Source organism: Athene noctua, chromosome 14, assembly GCF_965140245.1.
Source record: "Athene noctua chromosome 14, bAthNoc1.hap1.1, whole genome shotgun sequence".
Classification (NCBI taxonomy): domain Eukaryota; kingdom Metazoa; phylum Chordata; class Aves; order Strigiformes; family Strigidae; genus Athene; species Athene noctua.
The window spans coordinates 5679638-5694031 of record NC_134050.1 but is presented as its reverse complement, the minus strand read 5'-3'; the positions used below and the strand labels follow the sequence as shown (position 1 = coordinate 5694031).

Here is a 14394-nt window from a genome sequence, read left to right as displayed (position 1 = left end):
CCTTTATCTCAGTTCGTAACTCCAGGCACATTTTTCTGAGGGGCTGACAACCTTACAAGGTCTTTAAACAAGGAATTACAGAAATTCAACATCTCATTACTTGAGATACTTGTCTCAATTAAAAGCTAACATCCGACTTGGAGTAATAGGCATCATTTGAGTTCACACAGCTGAGACTAAGGATGTCTCAAAAAGGCAGGAGGCCCAAGGTATTCTAGATACTTTATAGCATTCTGATTTTCTCCAACAAACCACAAAACACTGGGATAGAAAAAGGAAGATCCATAAGCAATCAGGAGAACAAACTAATAACGGATTTAAAGTTTTTCTCTTCGGACACCCACACACATGCAGGGTGGTTATATTATGCCCTAGAGATTATAAACACCCCGTTAGAGCAGTCTAAAAACAGTACTCAGAAAGTCAGAAGAAAAAAGCGCACAAACACAACGCACATGAAATTTAACTTTTATTTTTCTGTTGATAAAACCCAAAGATCCCTCACAGCAGCATAGATGCAGAAGTTATCTGCAGAAACAATACCTCTCCTCAATCTGTGTGCATACCCAAGTATGCCAAGTGTGTAGGGACTGTATATCAACACAGTACAGGCACTGCTCAGTAGTAACAGAGATCAAGTTTCTTGGCATATTTTAATCCATCCTTTCCTTAATATTATAAGGTTTCCGTAGTATTAACGATGACTGTTAATGAGTTGTCTGTTTATTGGATTTTTTTTTTGTTGCTACTTAAAAACTTTTTATTAAATTCTACACGTACAATTTATATGCCCAGATACACCTCCCTACGTTTTGTAGTAGTTGACAAACTGTATCCAAATGCTACAATTCAGAATGAAAACGTGACTGCATTCAGCAACTCTAGCTGCACTAGAGTATTTCCATAGAGTAACAAAACACACCTCTTTGTTCGGCAACACAAGGGATACAGGTTTTAAAACGCTCATTTCTATCTCGTATCCATACTTTTCTTTAATATATATATATATTTATATATAGCTCTAAAACAAATCTCTACTATTTTACAATTAAATTAAAACACATCCACAATTGGTCTAACTAGTGATTTTGGTCTCGATACTTCAAACATTAGTTGTTCCATTAAAAATATACAAATCCACAACATGGTTGTATCAGTAATATGAGGCCTTTTGAAAGAGGCCTGTGACAGAGTCAACCATGCAATTCAGTGCTCAATGTCATCTAACTGATAAATATTGATACTGCATCTTCAAACTATCAGTATCTTTAAAATCCAGATTTCTCTTTGCAGGCTTACCATGCTTACAAACATGCAGAAGGCAATCACATTTCTCACTTGCCTGTAGCAATCACATTTTTAATTTTTCCAATAGATCAACTGACAAAGCACAAACTTCATGCTGTCATTTTTAGATCGCTAACCTCTTCCTTTCTTTCACATACTCAATTATTTCACAACGGATCATACTGCTCCATGTGAAAAGACTAGGTATTAGCCACATAGTAAGAACTGCACTTTTCAGTTTAAGCTTCTAAGAATCAAATTACTAACAGTCAATTAGGATGCACTCATAGCTGCCATACAAGTGAACAGACACCCAGTAGACAATCAAGTTAATTCTAGATATATACCAAAAGATGAAGCTTAAAAAAAAAAAACAACAAAACACCCCCCCGCCCCCCCGAAACCTAAACTACACAAGTAGAGCCTCAAACCTGGTAGATGCTAAGAAGCAGACCTCTGTCCAGAAATTTTCTTCAAAATGGCACAGAAAAAACTATGCCACCATCAACCATGCTCGAGATAAGACATTAATCACTGCTTATAGCTGGAGATTTCCATATTACCACCAGAGCACCATTCCACATAAAGTTTTACAGCAATGGTGATGACGTAGTACTTCTGTAGTACAAACAAGAATCCTCCAAGACAGAAGCAGTCAGTAATAAACCCCCAGACAAGTTCACATGTCATGGTAACCTGGCATATAAGCCTTAGAACATTTTACTCTTATAAAAGTAATCATCAATAATTTAGGTACCAACTATTCCAAGATCAATACAGTCAGTCTGTAGATACGACTACAATAGAACGTACTAAAAATGCAAAAGAGGTATGACAATTAAGATGAATATTTCTTTTAAACAGCAGAAAGTCAGGGAAACATCTGGAATTCCTTTGCACTGCATTAATATATCTTCTGTTTCTGAATATAAAAATACATCTAGAGAGTCAATCCAGAACTGCATACACAATTACATTTTTCCCCTTAACTGCTTTAAAATTAGTACAAAATAATGTAAGTTACAGGAATGATCGTTGCAAATTTGTAAATGTCAGCTATTACAAAATCATTATATGACAACGCTAACTGTAAATTATTTACAGGCGAGGTAATACAATTTCCAGAGTAACGAATTACAATTTAGCTGAAGTGTAAAAATAATGTACTCACCAAAACATTACAAAATCTGGTATCATCAGCTACACAGTAGATCATGATTAGGTTTTGTAGTTGATATACAACATATTCTTAAGAAAAGTGCCAAAATACTGCTACATAAGAATCTTTTTTTTTTTCTAAAATCAGTTAGCAAAAAAACCTGCAGATTCTATGTAAGATAATGCCAAAAGAAAAAAGGGATGCCAACTGTACAAATATGACTTATTAAATGCCTTTGAAAAAATCTGTAAAGTCACGCTTAAAGGTCTGACATGAAGGAGACTTATAAAAAAATCAATAGAAATATCAAAATACATGCTTTTTCAGGGTATCTTAGACTATTTTAAAAGTACACATTCCTCTTAAACTGTGAAACACATGGAGACCGAAAACATTCTAAAAATGTCTGCACTGCCGAGGGGTGTGGTGCTCAGAGGCACAAAGTCCTGGTGGGTACCAGTCACTACTGCAGCACCCCAGGGGCCTGTCCTGGGGCCCGCACTGCTCAACATTACCACCACGGGCGAGGGGACAGAGCACACTCTCAGCGAGCTACTCAAGGGGACCTCAGCAGGTTAGAGAAACGGGAAAACAAGAATCCCAAAGTTCAGCAAAGGAAAGTGCAAAGTCCTACACCTGGGGAGGAATAGCCCCATGCACCAGTTACAGGCTGGAGAGCTGAGTAGCTGCAGAGCAGCCTTGGGCAGAATGATGCCGAGCTGACCACAAGCCACTGCGTGCCCTTGCACATCTCCGGGTCTGCATCAGGAAGGTGAGGGAGGCAATTCTTCCCCTCTGCTCAGCTCTGGTGAGACACAACTCAAGTGCTGGGCTCAGCTGTGGGCTCCCCAGTTCCATACAGGCATGGGCATACAAGAGCAAGTTGGGTGAAGGGCCACAAACGTGATTAAATGATTGGAGCGTCTGACAGAGAAGGAGAAGCTAAGAGAACTGGGATTGTCTAGCCTGGAGAAGAGAAGGCTCAGGGCTGATCTTACCAATGTGTGTAAATGCCTGACAGGGAGGAGTAAAAAAAGAGCCAGACTCTTCTCAGTAGCATCCAGTGACTGGGCAAGAGGCAATGGGCACAAAAAAAAAAAAACAGGAAGCTCCATTTAAACATAAGAATAGACCTTCGTAGTGCGAGGGAGATCAAAACACTAGAACAGGTTGCCCAGAGATCTTCTGGAGCCTCCATCCTTGGAGATGTGTAAAAGCCCAGCTTGTCAGCGTCCTGAGCAACCTGCTCTAGCAAACCCTCCTCTGAGCAGGCGGGTTGGACCAGATGATCTCTACCACGAGTCCCTCTGACCTCAATCATTCTGTGATTCTATGAACAGGACAGTGTCTTCTGTAGCCCAGGCACTGGATCAACTGAGTCACAAAGCAAACTATAAAATGTAAATGGAATATATTTTCTCTTTTGAGTTATTGCATACAATGTTAATTTTGCTGCCTGCGTTTTGCCGATCTCATTTTTTCAAATCTCGACTCCATTTCTTCCAGGACCTTTGGTGTATAACGCACAACTAATTTAACCTTTCCTTGAGCTGCCTTCAGCAGTTCTACTGCTTTTTCATGGTGTTCCCCTTCGACACTCTGCAAAGCATAAACCATTAAGTATAGTATTAGTCAAGATACACTGAAAACAGATTTTTTTTTTTTCATTTTTTGTACAACTTCTATATAATCAAATATTGAAGTATTCTACAATGGCACAAGGACAATGTCACCCAAGTTCAGGATTTATTCTTAAGCAAATCAATGAGAGGTGATGATAGATATACTAATTAGTATTAATGACAGAGTGGTGCAAAACTTTTGGTTAGGTTTATGCTGAACAATTAAATTCTGTATTCTCATATAGTAAGAGAAATAAGGATAAGGTGAGGCAATTATCAAATTACACCTAAAGATCAACAACTTCAGGAGGATACATTTAAAATTCAGGATTGTTTTTCTTCTTCTGGCATGCAATTTAAATTCAGCAGTCGCCCGCAATTTGCCTAATAAGTTGCCACAGACAACTGCAAGATAGCTGCATTCTTGATGTTATCCTGTGTTATAACAAGGAAAGACAGTGCATACTGGCCACCTGCAACAGAGCAGCTAGCATGCGGTGTGTTGCCTACCTTAGTGCTCCACAAGTCTCTCAGTAAATGCAAGGTATGCAAGTTAATGTCCTCTAAACTGATTAAAATAGCCTAACCCAACTCAGTAAGAACAGAATAAAAATACTTTCCTAAAACGACTCTCAGGATTTGTTAGGGTTATGTTAGATTCATCTAATTACAAATTTTAAGCAACAGTTCTCAACAACCTCATCCAAATCCACATTCCTGGGTAGCACACATTTTATCAGCAAAACTTATTTCTCCCAAACTTATTAAACGCAATGATGGGACTACCCCAAGCCTACCTCCCACTGGTGCTATTAGAAGCTAGAAGGCAGGTGATGTACCTGTTGATCGGAGGGTTTCCCTGTTACTATAAAGTTACTTACAGAAAGAAAGACAACAGTTAAAAAACCCCAAGTTATTTCTCTTCTATCAGACTTAGACAACACATATATTTGAATGGTTTTATTTTTGTTATTCAAGTGGATGTGTAGGCTGTTCTATTTCAAACTGGTAATAAAAGGTTTGTAAAGTTCTGTGACTAATTATACCAAAACACCTAAAATCCTGGAGTACACTTAAAACCTCCCAGCTGAAAAAAATAAACTCGTTTGAAGGCACATTAACTGCAGTCTTAGTAGTGGCAATTTTTTCAAAAATTATCATCATTATTAAATTAGAAATTACAGTTAAAATGCCTATCCTATGTATTAAGATGACAGGATTCCTCTGTAAACATCAGAATATGATGATCCTTCTGAGACCACATTAGCATTCTCAACAGTATTTTATGCACTCACTGTATGCTTACAACAGCCAGGCATATTCATACGTGTGTGCACACACACAGAGTCATTAGCTGTACCAACTGGCTGACGATCAGGTTCAGTTTTGGGTGGAGTGGTGGTTCTGTTTTCTGCAAGAGGGTCTGTGGGTGAGGAAGGCCTCATATGAAGACAGTTCTACGCTTGTCCCTCAATGTTTCAAAACAACAGGAAGGCTAGGCCGACAACAGCTGTGTCACTATGGCCAGAACTTCTCTTAACATCTCCTGAAAAGGACAGCAGGACTCTCAGGTAATAGCCAGGAGCCAATTATGTCAGAGATCTGTGCTAGCAGGGACCTCCCAGAGGACAGACACTCAGTCTCTATTTCTTTCATGTGTCAAATGCACCCACTCGTGTTAAAGAGCACAGAATTCAGCTCAACCCTCAGTCTTAAAATAAAATTGAGTTCGCAGATGTAATGATGAAAGCACTAATTTTAAGATGGCATACAGCTTCACTGTAAATAAAAGGGTTTGAGAGATATTTACATGCATTTGAGTAGCAGCTGCCTTAAGTCAATAGTCTCCTCTTTGCAGCCACCTGTGTTTTGCTTTTTGTATTGGAACTCTTCAGAAAGAGGATACTTATTAAAAATAAATATCCACAACAGCACTTGAGACATGCTCCTTAAAAAAATGCTAAAAAGCCTCTGGTTTTGAAGCCCAGTACACTTAAGTGGAAGGAAAAAAACCTACCATACAACTAAAGGTAACACCACCTTGTAGTTCCATCTTATTACAGCTTCCATTATGCAGTAGCAGTTTTACTGGGATACTGAGAATCTGCTCAGTTTAACACAACATAGCATAATTTACTACTTACCTTAGAAGATGCAGAGAACTCTATTAATTGAAATCTCCATCATGACACTTGGATGAAAGAGGAAGCCATAACGGCAGTTACTATTTCACAAAACAATACTTTGACTAAATGTATACAACACCTCAGAACCTGAAACACTGACATAAATAGTACAGTTCCCAGCTGAGATAGATAACCAAAGCATAATCCTAGAACTCTCAATGAACACAACTCTATAGAAACCTAAAGAAGTTGTTCTGGTAAGGACAAAAAGAAACTATTCCGCCAAGATTAAAAGACGACATCGAGCTTGTGCCATGTATATTCTTTGTATGCCCCCCCGTGGAAGCAAGTAGTTACTGCTACGTAAAGTGAAAACCAATTCCTACCACTCCGTTTACAGAAAGCAGCTGGTCTCCACGTTTCAGGCCCCCATGTCTGTCAGCTATACCGCCAGGGATAATTCGAGAGATGTAGATTGGAGAATTTTGTTCTTTGCCTCCCATAATGTTGAATCCAAGACCTTCTTCGGTTTTAGGTAGTTCAACCACTCTGGGATGGGAATGACCTTCACTAGCCGCAAATGCAGCTACAGTGGCCTGTAAGAAACAAGATTTTCCTATTTATAAGAAATTAAATATAGACCCCTTAGCTAGACACAGTCAGCAGACCGAATAAGTATTTTTATCTCAAAGTACTTAAATATTAAGACAAATGAGATTAATTCCCTGGATACCAACACTAGCATGAAAAATTTATAACCCCAAGAATAAAATTAAATCGGAAGAAATTTAAAAATAACAAGTCTTTTATTACTTTTTAATAACCTGTTAAGCTTATCCATTTTGTCAGACATCTGGATAATATCCTTCTGAACTTTAAATAACCTTCTGCTTCTAAAATAACAAACTACTGTATTTTATAGAAGTTATAGTTTGGCATTTACCTTTGCTGTTGCATTAGCTCTAACTTCTGGGCTACTGCTGATATCCACAGTTTCGTATACATGTTCATATACCTTTAGAGACAAAACAGCTTAAGTATGGGGAAAACAGATATTTTTCTGCTTAAATAATATTCAAAAATATCAGGTACAACTGAAAAATGTGCGGATTAAAACGTACACACCTGTAATACGAAGTTACTACCTGATCCACTACAAGGTGTCAAGTGAAAATTTACCATACTCTGAAGAAACAACCCTCTCGCATCTTTACTGCTCAGTTAATCCATGCCTATCTAGGTCCCAGCCTACATCATCTCTCCTTCCACAGCATTCAGATCTCACCATGAACTTAGGAATGCTTATGGCCAGTCTAACACACCTGACTGAAGACACAGATGACCATCTTCTCTTGTTTGATTCAAGTTGCAACTCTTCAATAAGGATGAATGAAAAAAATCACAGCTCCTCAAAGCTCTCCTGACAACCCATTCCTCCCTGCAAAACCCCAGTTTTTCCTTCAACTGATGCAACTAATTCAATACCTTAAAAAAAAAGTATTGAAAACACAGAGGCAATTAAGAATACTAATGCTAAGGAGGTGCTTACACTGAGGGTTAGCCCACATCCTCACATCTACCTGCCAACCATTTGGACTTGCTAGGCAATAAACACACCGTCCTTGATAGGCTGAAAACATTAAGACTGATCTTTTAAATCATTCCAGATGTTATCAATAGTTGCACCAACAGCAATAGCAAGGTATATTCAATCACCTAAGAATCTCAAAGAGTATCTGAAATGAAGGTGAGGTGCAAGGCTCCACCTCCATGTGGTGTGCAAGGTGATGTGGATTTGGCTTAAAAGAAACAGAGGCAGTTGGTACTTCATCCATTTTACCATTCTAAGAGGATGGCAGTCAGCTAGCTGCCAGTAAGGACAGACACTTAAAATAACCTCTAAAAAGTGTTTTGCTCCTAAGCCCTTATTTAATACACCTATGCCACCCCAAATCATTTTCTTTTGAACTTTTAAAAAATAAGTCTTGTTCTATTAAGCTCTGTAAATAAAATTCAGCTTTTAGAAAAAAACAAATTGGATTACTGCACTGAGCACAAAAAGGAAAAGATAAAACACACTGGTTTTTAACTTAAGGTAATTGCTTACGTCAAGTTAACTTACCTCCCTTACAGCATTACAGAATTCACTTTGAAGGACCCTTTGCAATGCCTGTAGCTTTTGTGGTGGCACTTCTCCACTTCTCTGTAATTTTTCCAGCAACTCAATAGCTCTGCAGATGTCTATAGAAAAATAAAGCACTAGTAATAAGAAATGCCTGAGAAAATTCAAGGGTTTTTTGTTTTGTTAATAAATTAAGTGAAAGGAGCAGTGTGTGTGTGTGCACTCGTATACACCTTAAAAGTAGATACTAGTTTCATTTCTCCCATAAAACTCTGTATCTGCAAAATGTTACAATAAAACATTGTACTTATGTTAATTCAACCACAGCAACCCAACCCTGTAAAATACCTGGAGGTATCACTGCTATATGCGTACTGCAAAGCAATCTGATTTTTCCTTCAAGTTTAAATCACACAGAAATATTTCACTGATATCCACACTACCAATATTTCATGTGTTTTCATTATTTACCTACTGCATGGATAACATTTTGTTAAAACCAGCTAGCATATCATCAAATATGCTAACATTCCCTTTATATTAAAAAAAATTAGTTCAACAAGAGTACAGTGAATATTTTCCCTACAACAGGGCTGAGAATTATCTGACCTACTTTTTTCCCCCAAAGCGCTTAGAAAAATCACCAAACTCCTTTTGATATTCTCAGCTGAGAGAGAATATCTCTGTAGTCTAGAATCTTCAACCCTGAACATCTTTGTTCCAGTTCCTAGAAATTTGTTCCTAAGAATTCATGTTGTTCATATTCTCATAAATGCAGATGCTGCTTTTTGAAACTAAACTCCCTGTGAAGGATTCGATTCCAGACCAGTACGACTCAAGACAGGCATCAAATGTGACATCAAACGCTACGTGACATGCTCCTGGCAGCTCTACAACAGTAGAATACATTCATAACCCTCACTTGTACTTCCAAAGTGTTACATTAGTGATGATTCTGAATCATACAAGTCCTTGAACAGAAGTAGAACAGTCTTTCAGAAAAGCAGATAGAAAGGATTACTTTCGTTACCACAAAGGCAAAGAAGCAGTGATTAATCTACTACATAAATAAGGCACAGGTTATTTTAGAAAAGGATGAAGTCTGGGACATTGCTATATCCCAAATGCATTACTTCCTTTTTTCTGTAATTAACCTTTTGGCAATAATTTTTCATGTGAATACGCATTGACTCAATTGCATCATGTCAGCACAGAAGACGTGCGATAGCCTCGAACTTCTCCTAAAGGCCAAGTTTAAGAATAGAGGATTTACGTAACAGGATGAAAAGACAGTGGGGTGTATGTTCTGAAATTAAGGTGAAGTGCACCGACGAGAGACAACCCACAGTGATGTTCTGTCCACTTCTGTGAATTATCTGTCAGACACATCTTACCAAGCACTACACTGAGATCAGGTGGGGCAGTCAATTAAACAAGGTACAACTTAACCTCATGGACTGCAAACATCCTTCATGGAAGAACATCCAAGTATTATCACTACAGCACAAGACACAAATTATTTCAGGTGAGAGTTAAGCTTTCTACGTGCCGTAAGAACTTGGCATTTTTTGGCAAGCATTTTCAAGTTTTACGAGCATCAGTTATCTAAAGCAAAGAAATATCAAAACCTAAATTTTAGCTATTATTAATCCCAAGTCTACAGAGAACTCATTTCACACAGGCATGATTATTTGCTACTTGTACAATTACAGAATGAAAAAATGCTTCTAAAGCTTTCCTAACACGCATTTTGAATTTCATTGAACATACAAAATAGTTTGTGAAATTAGAGATTCTAGATGTGATTGTTTATTAATCTTTCAATCTTTTCCTGATGCAAAATTACCAATATTCTTAGTATCCTTGAGTTCAGCAACAGCAGTACAAATTATCTTAAGTTTACAAAGTCTTACACTGAACAGCTTGAAGTAAAATGATCAACCGATGGCAACAGCAGCACTTGGAATCCTGCAACACTCCATATATTCATTAAAAAAGTCTAGTAAGCATGTAAATTACAATACAGCTACCATTTAAATACTTGCAGATGTTTGCAGACAAATGACTATTTCATGCACGGAGAGTACAGTTCTGAGCAGCCGTTCTGAGTCTGTGGCCCATGAACCATGTTAAGCTGTAAGATACATGAACTTGTTATCTAAATTTGATTAGGATACTGCAAGAAATTTTGAAGTGTGACAGCAATCTACTGGTCTAGGGCAGTTGCAGAAATGAAGACTCCATTTGTTAATTCCTCCTCTTTCTCGGACCTCCCCGTTTCATCAATAAACTAGATGTATTTCCCACCTGGATCTCCTTACAGACTAAATGTTTAACTACATAACATTTTACACCCCAAGCTAAAACTGGCTACTTTGAGAACCAGCCGGGTCTTTCATAAAGCACAGAATCAGGTTGTCAAAATGACTGGGATACACCAAACTAGACTTGTTTGAGATGAAACTAAAGCAGAAGATGCACTTTAATAAAAAAGGGCTTTCAGATCAAAGGATCAAGCTACTGCTGCAAAATAAAAATGCAAAGCTGACAAACACAGCATGAGAGTTGGGTCTGCAGCACTCTACAGACCTCTTTTTAATTACACTGCATCTCTAACTCAGGTAGATACAGGCAAGGCAGCCCATTACCAGGACCCTTTTTTTCCCCAAAAGTTCTTCTGTTTTACCCTGTTGACAGGAGCCCATTATACCAGTCAGAGTGAAATGAGCACAACTTTCTCCTACTGATCTGCGTTAGGCCCTATTAGTCAAAAGCTGAAGATTCAACCTCTCTCAGTAATACTGCTCGGGAAAGGAACTAGTTTGGCTGGGAACAAGTGGCAAAACACACCTTCTTTCATTTTCAAGAAAATATTGGTGACCATTCTGCTGATACAGTGTTTCCTCTTGAATTGCTGCTCAGGCTATGATCAGTGGAAAGCTGTCTTCCTCATGGTATTAACAGTACAGTTCAGCCAACTGTCCAGCACCAGAGGCTTAAATGAACACTACAGAACTGTTTCAGTGATGGATTTCAGCAAGGATCAATGTAGAAATAACTCCAGAAGTAGGTGATTAAAAAAACCCCATAAAATAGAATCCACACATAACTAAGAAAAAATTTTCTTTTAATCTTTTCATCCTTTTTATGTCAGTTGCCTGTTCTTCACAAATAATTTTGTGATCACAGGATACTAGATTAAAGTCCTGAGAAAAAAATACATTTAAACTAAAAGAATGTAGAAGAAAAGCCAGCAAGATGCCACCACTCCAAGCATATGCATTAACAAAACACAGAAAGAGGAAAGATGAAGCATCTTCATAGATACTCCCGATTAACCACCTCCGCTGCTTATGTTCAAATAGCCTGGATTCCTAAGGTGTATGTGGAGTTATCACACATCACCACCAAACCATAAGAATAACTTAGAAATGTTACATGTCGTTTCATCCCTGCCCTCCAGTGAATTTAGGTGATGGTGTTTGCAATGCAGCTTAGAGGAGAGAACAGACGGGGAGAATTTTCAATTGCCCTGATGGTAAGCATATGGTAACCATTTAAAATCAGCTCATTTTCTACAATATTCTCTCTGTTCTTATGCTATACGCCAACAACATTAGTGATGTTCACTTCCAAGCTGATGATGATTCATCATCAGGTTATCTGCAGTCAACCCCATAAAATTAACAGAGGTTATTTCTGTAAATAAAGCTCTTGCTTTTGTAGGTCCATTATACTGTGCTCCCTTTTTCTTCTTTTCTTAAAAAGACCAATATGCCAGAAGACTAAATAGCTCCTTTGTTCCACTGATCCCTAAGTAACTCTGCAGATTTGTTTGTTTTCATAGATGGAGCATAGTGGCAGGGTAATGAGGTGGAGAAGGATGCTGCCTGAGGTTTTAACTCCACAGACCTACCATGAGCAACTAATCCACTGCCAAAGCAGCTGCCCTAATTAACAAGCTTCAGAGTAGGAAGCAAAGTCCTTACATAAGTCACTATTTACAGGCCTTGTCTCACACAAGTGGTTCACTTGTGGAATGGGAAGGAGGGGTAGGGAAACAGAGAAGTGAATTCTGTGGTAGGTAACACGTGATAATACCAAATACAATAAAGTGGGTATAAACAGCTTGTTATATATCTACAAAAAACCACCCAGCACTATGAGCAAAGGCAGTGGTCCCAGTGGGAAAAGTCAGCTCATCCAATCACTTACACTCCACTTAATTGCTTTCCTTCTCAAAAACAGGATTTCTCGTACTCAGTATTCTTTTCCCATTTAAATTCCATTTTCTGATCCCTATTTTCCTGAATACACACTAATAAACCAACCATATATATTGTTACATAAGCATGCGTTCACTGAGCTACTGTGGCCCTTGCACACTTCCGAAGAACCACCCTGAAGGAAATTTATTAGTTTCCTAAAAGCCCTGGTGAAAAGAAACAAACGTACTAAGAAAAAATATCCCACTAGGTTTTGTATTTTATCTGTTTCCCTAGTAATTCTAGTTACACACCGCACAGTGCTAACAATACAAATTAAGACTACAAACTGTCAAATCGGGATGAAAACAGAAATGTGACAGGGTAATAGAGTCGAACTGAACCATGAACAAGTGTCGAGGGATCCCTGCGTGTGTCAGTTGTCTTCTATAAAAACAAGTAAATTATTATTGCTAAGACACAGCCTAACAGACTGAACTTAAAGCTCAGAATTCAGCTGTGTTCAAGAGCAAGTTTTCCCAGGAGAGAAACAGTACCAAGGAGTTAGCAGGTTGAGGAAAGAGCTGCCAGAAGTGTTGACACTAGCGGAGGCACAGCAGACACATCTACAGAAGGTCTGGGGCGACTGCATCCATGGAAACCCAGCCACAAACTGAAACGCGAGAAAAACCTTCGGGGGCTGCATCAAGAGAAGCCGAAGCAGCAAGTCCCACCAACACAATGAAAGAACCAGAAGCGAAAGAAAACATTTTCAAAGCAGCTACCGCAGGGCTGCTCTGGGCCGCCTGCGGGGGAAGAGGAGCCGCTCGGCCCGCTGCGGCGGGCCGGGGAGGACAGGCCGGAGAGGGCAGGCCCGCCGCCGCTGCCCGCTCCCGCCCGCCCCGCGGCCCGGCGGTGCCCGAGGCCTCAGCCCGGGGGAGGAGGCACGGAGGAGGCCGCCCGAGAGCCGGGGCCAGACCCCCGGCAACGCGGCCGAGGGCCGGGCTGCGGCAGCAGCTCCGCCGGCCCAGCTCGGCCGCAGCAGAAAGCTCTCAGCAGCGCCCGTCCCCCGGCCGCAGCCGCGCTCACCTCGCTCCAGCCGCACCGGCTCGCCCAGCGCCGCCATCTTGTGCCGCCGCGGCCCGCACGGGAAGTGACGCGGCGCTGCCGGAAGGGCCGCGGGGGCGGGGCCGGGGCCGGGCAACATGGCGGCCGCGGCGGCGGCGCGGGCCCGGCGGGCGGTAACGGCCCCGGCGCGGGGCTCCCCTCGAGGGTCCCGGCCGCCGCCTGCCCGCCCCTGGGGGCAAGGGGACACGGTTCCTCTTGGCTCTGTGTGCCCAGCTGCCGCCCAAAATTATGGCAAGTTCACAAGAAAATGCACTCTCCTCCTTTTTTTTTTTTATTTTTTTTGGCTCTTTACACACTAAAAACGCCACGCAGGGAGCGCATCTCTTCCTGCGTACCCCAAGTGTCTCTGGAGATGGAATATACATAAAAGTGGTGGTTTTCTGCCTGTGTGAAATGTGCAGCCTGCGCTTTACGTTTGGTTTTTGGCATCACTTTATGTGGGGGGCTAATGTATTGCGTTTACCTTCCGTATTAAATCGATGTGAGTATGGCATAGCTCAGGAGCTTTTTCTGGAAAAGTGTAGGAGACTATTTCAGGACATGTATTTATATACACTCAATTTATTCCAAGGGGTTTTAACTCTTCGTGTTTTCCTTTGATTTTTTTGTCTGCATTTTGTATTTTTTGCTTTGAAAGAGATTAGTTCTCAACAGGTCTCAAATGTGTCCTCTAATGTGACAGTGATGTACTCCCTCCTTTCCGTGAGTCATTTTAATGCCAGTTCCTCTCAGTTTGAAGGATGTT

General features: G+C 40.1%; 1 protein-coding gene across 1 annotated transcript; it reads right to left on the bottom strand.

Moving 5' to 3' along the window:
- Positions 1 to 456: 456 nt before the first annotated feature.
- Positions 457 to 13663, bottom strand: LIN7C (lin-7 homolog C, crumbs cell polarity complex component). Its single transcript, XM_074918438.1, has 5 exons — positions 13611 to 13663; positions 8317 to 8435; positions 7138 to 7209; positions 6581 to 6790; positions 457 to 4045 (listed from the first exon to the last, which is right to left on the bottom strand). The coding sequence occupies exons 1-5, from the start codon at positions 13645 to 13647 to the stop codon at positions 3890 to 3892; spliced, it is 594 nt and encodes a 197-aa protein (XP_074774539.1). The 5' UTR covers positions 13648 to 13663; the 3' UTR covers positions 457 to 3889.
- Positions 13664 to 14394: the final 731 nt, after the last annotated feature.

Excerpts from the sequence above, each read along its gene's own strand:
- LIN7C (XM_074918438.1), bottom strand. The coding sequence starts at position 13,647 with ATGGCGGCGCTGGGCGAGCCGGTGCGGCTGGAGCGAG. Across the intron at positions 7,210-8,316 it reads TCTGTAATGCTGTAAGGGAG|GTATATGAACATGTATACGA; the intron begins GTAAGTTAACTT and ends TTGTCTCTAAAG. Across the intron at positions 6,791-7,137 it reads GAGCTAATGCAACAGCAAAG|GCCACTGTAGCTGCATTTGC; the intron begins GTAAATGCCAAA and ends TGTTTCTTACAG.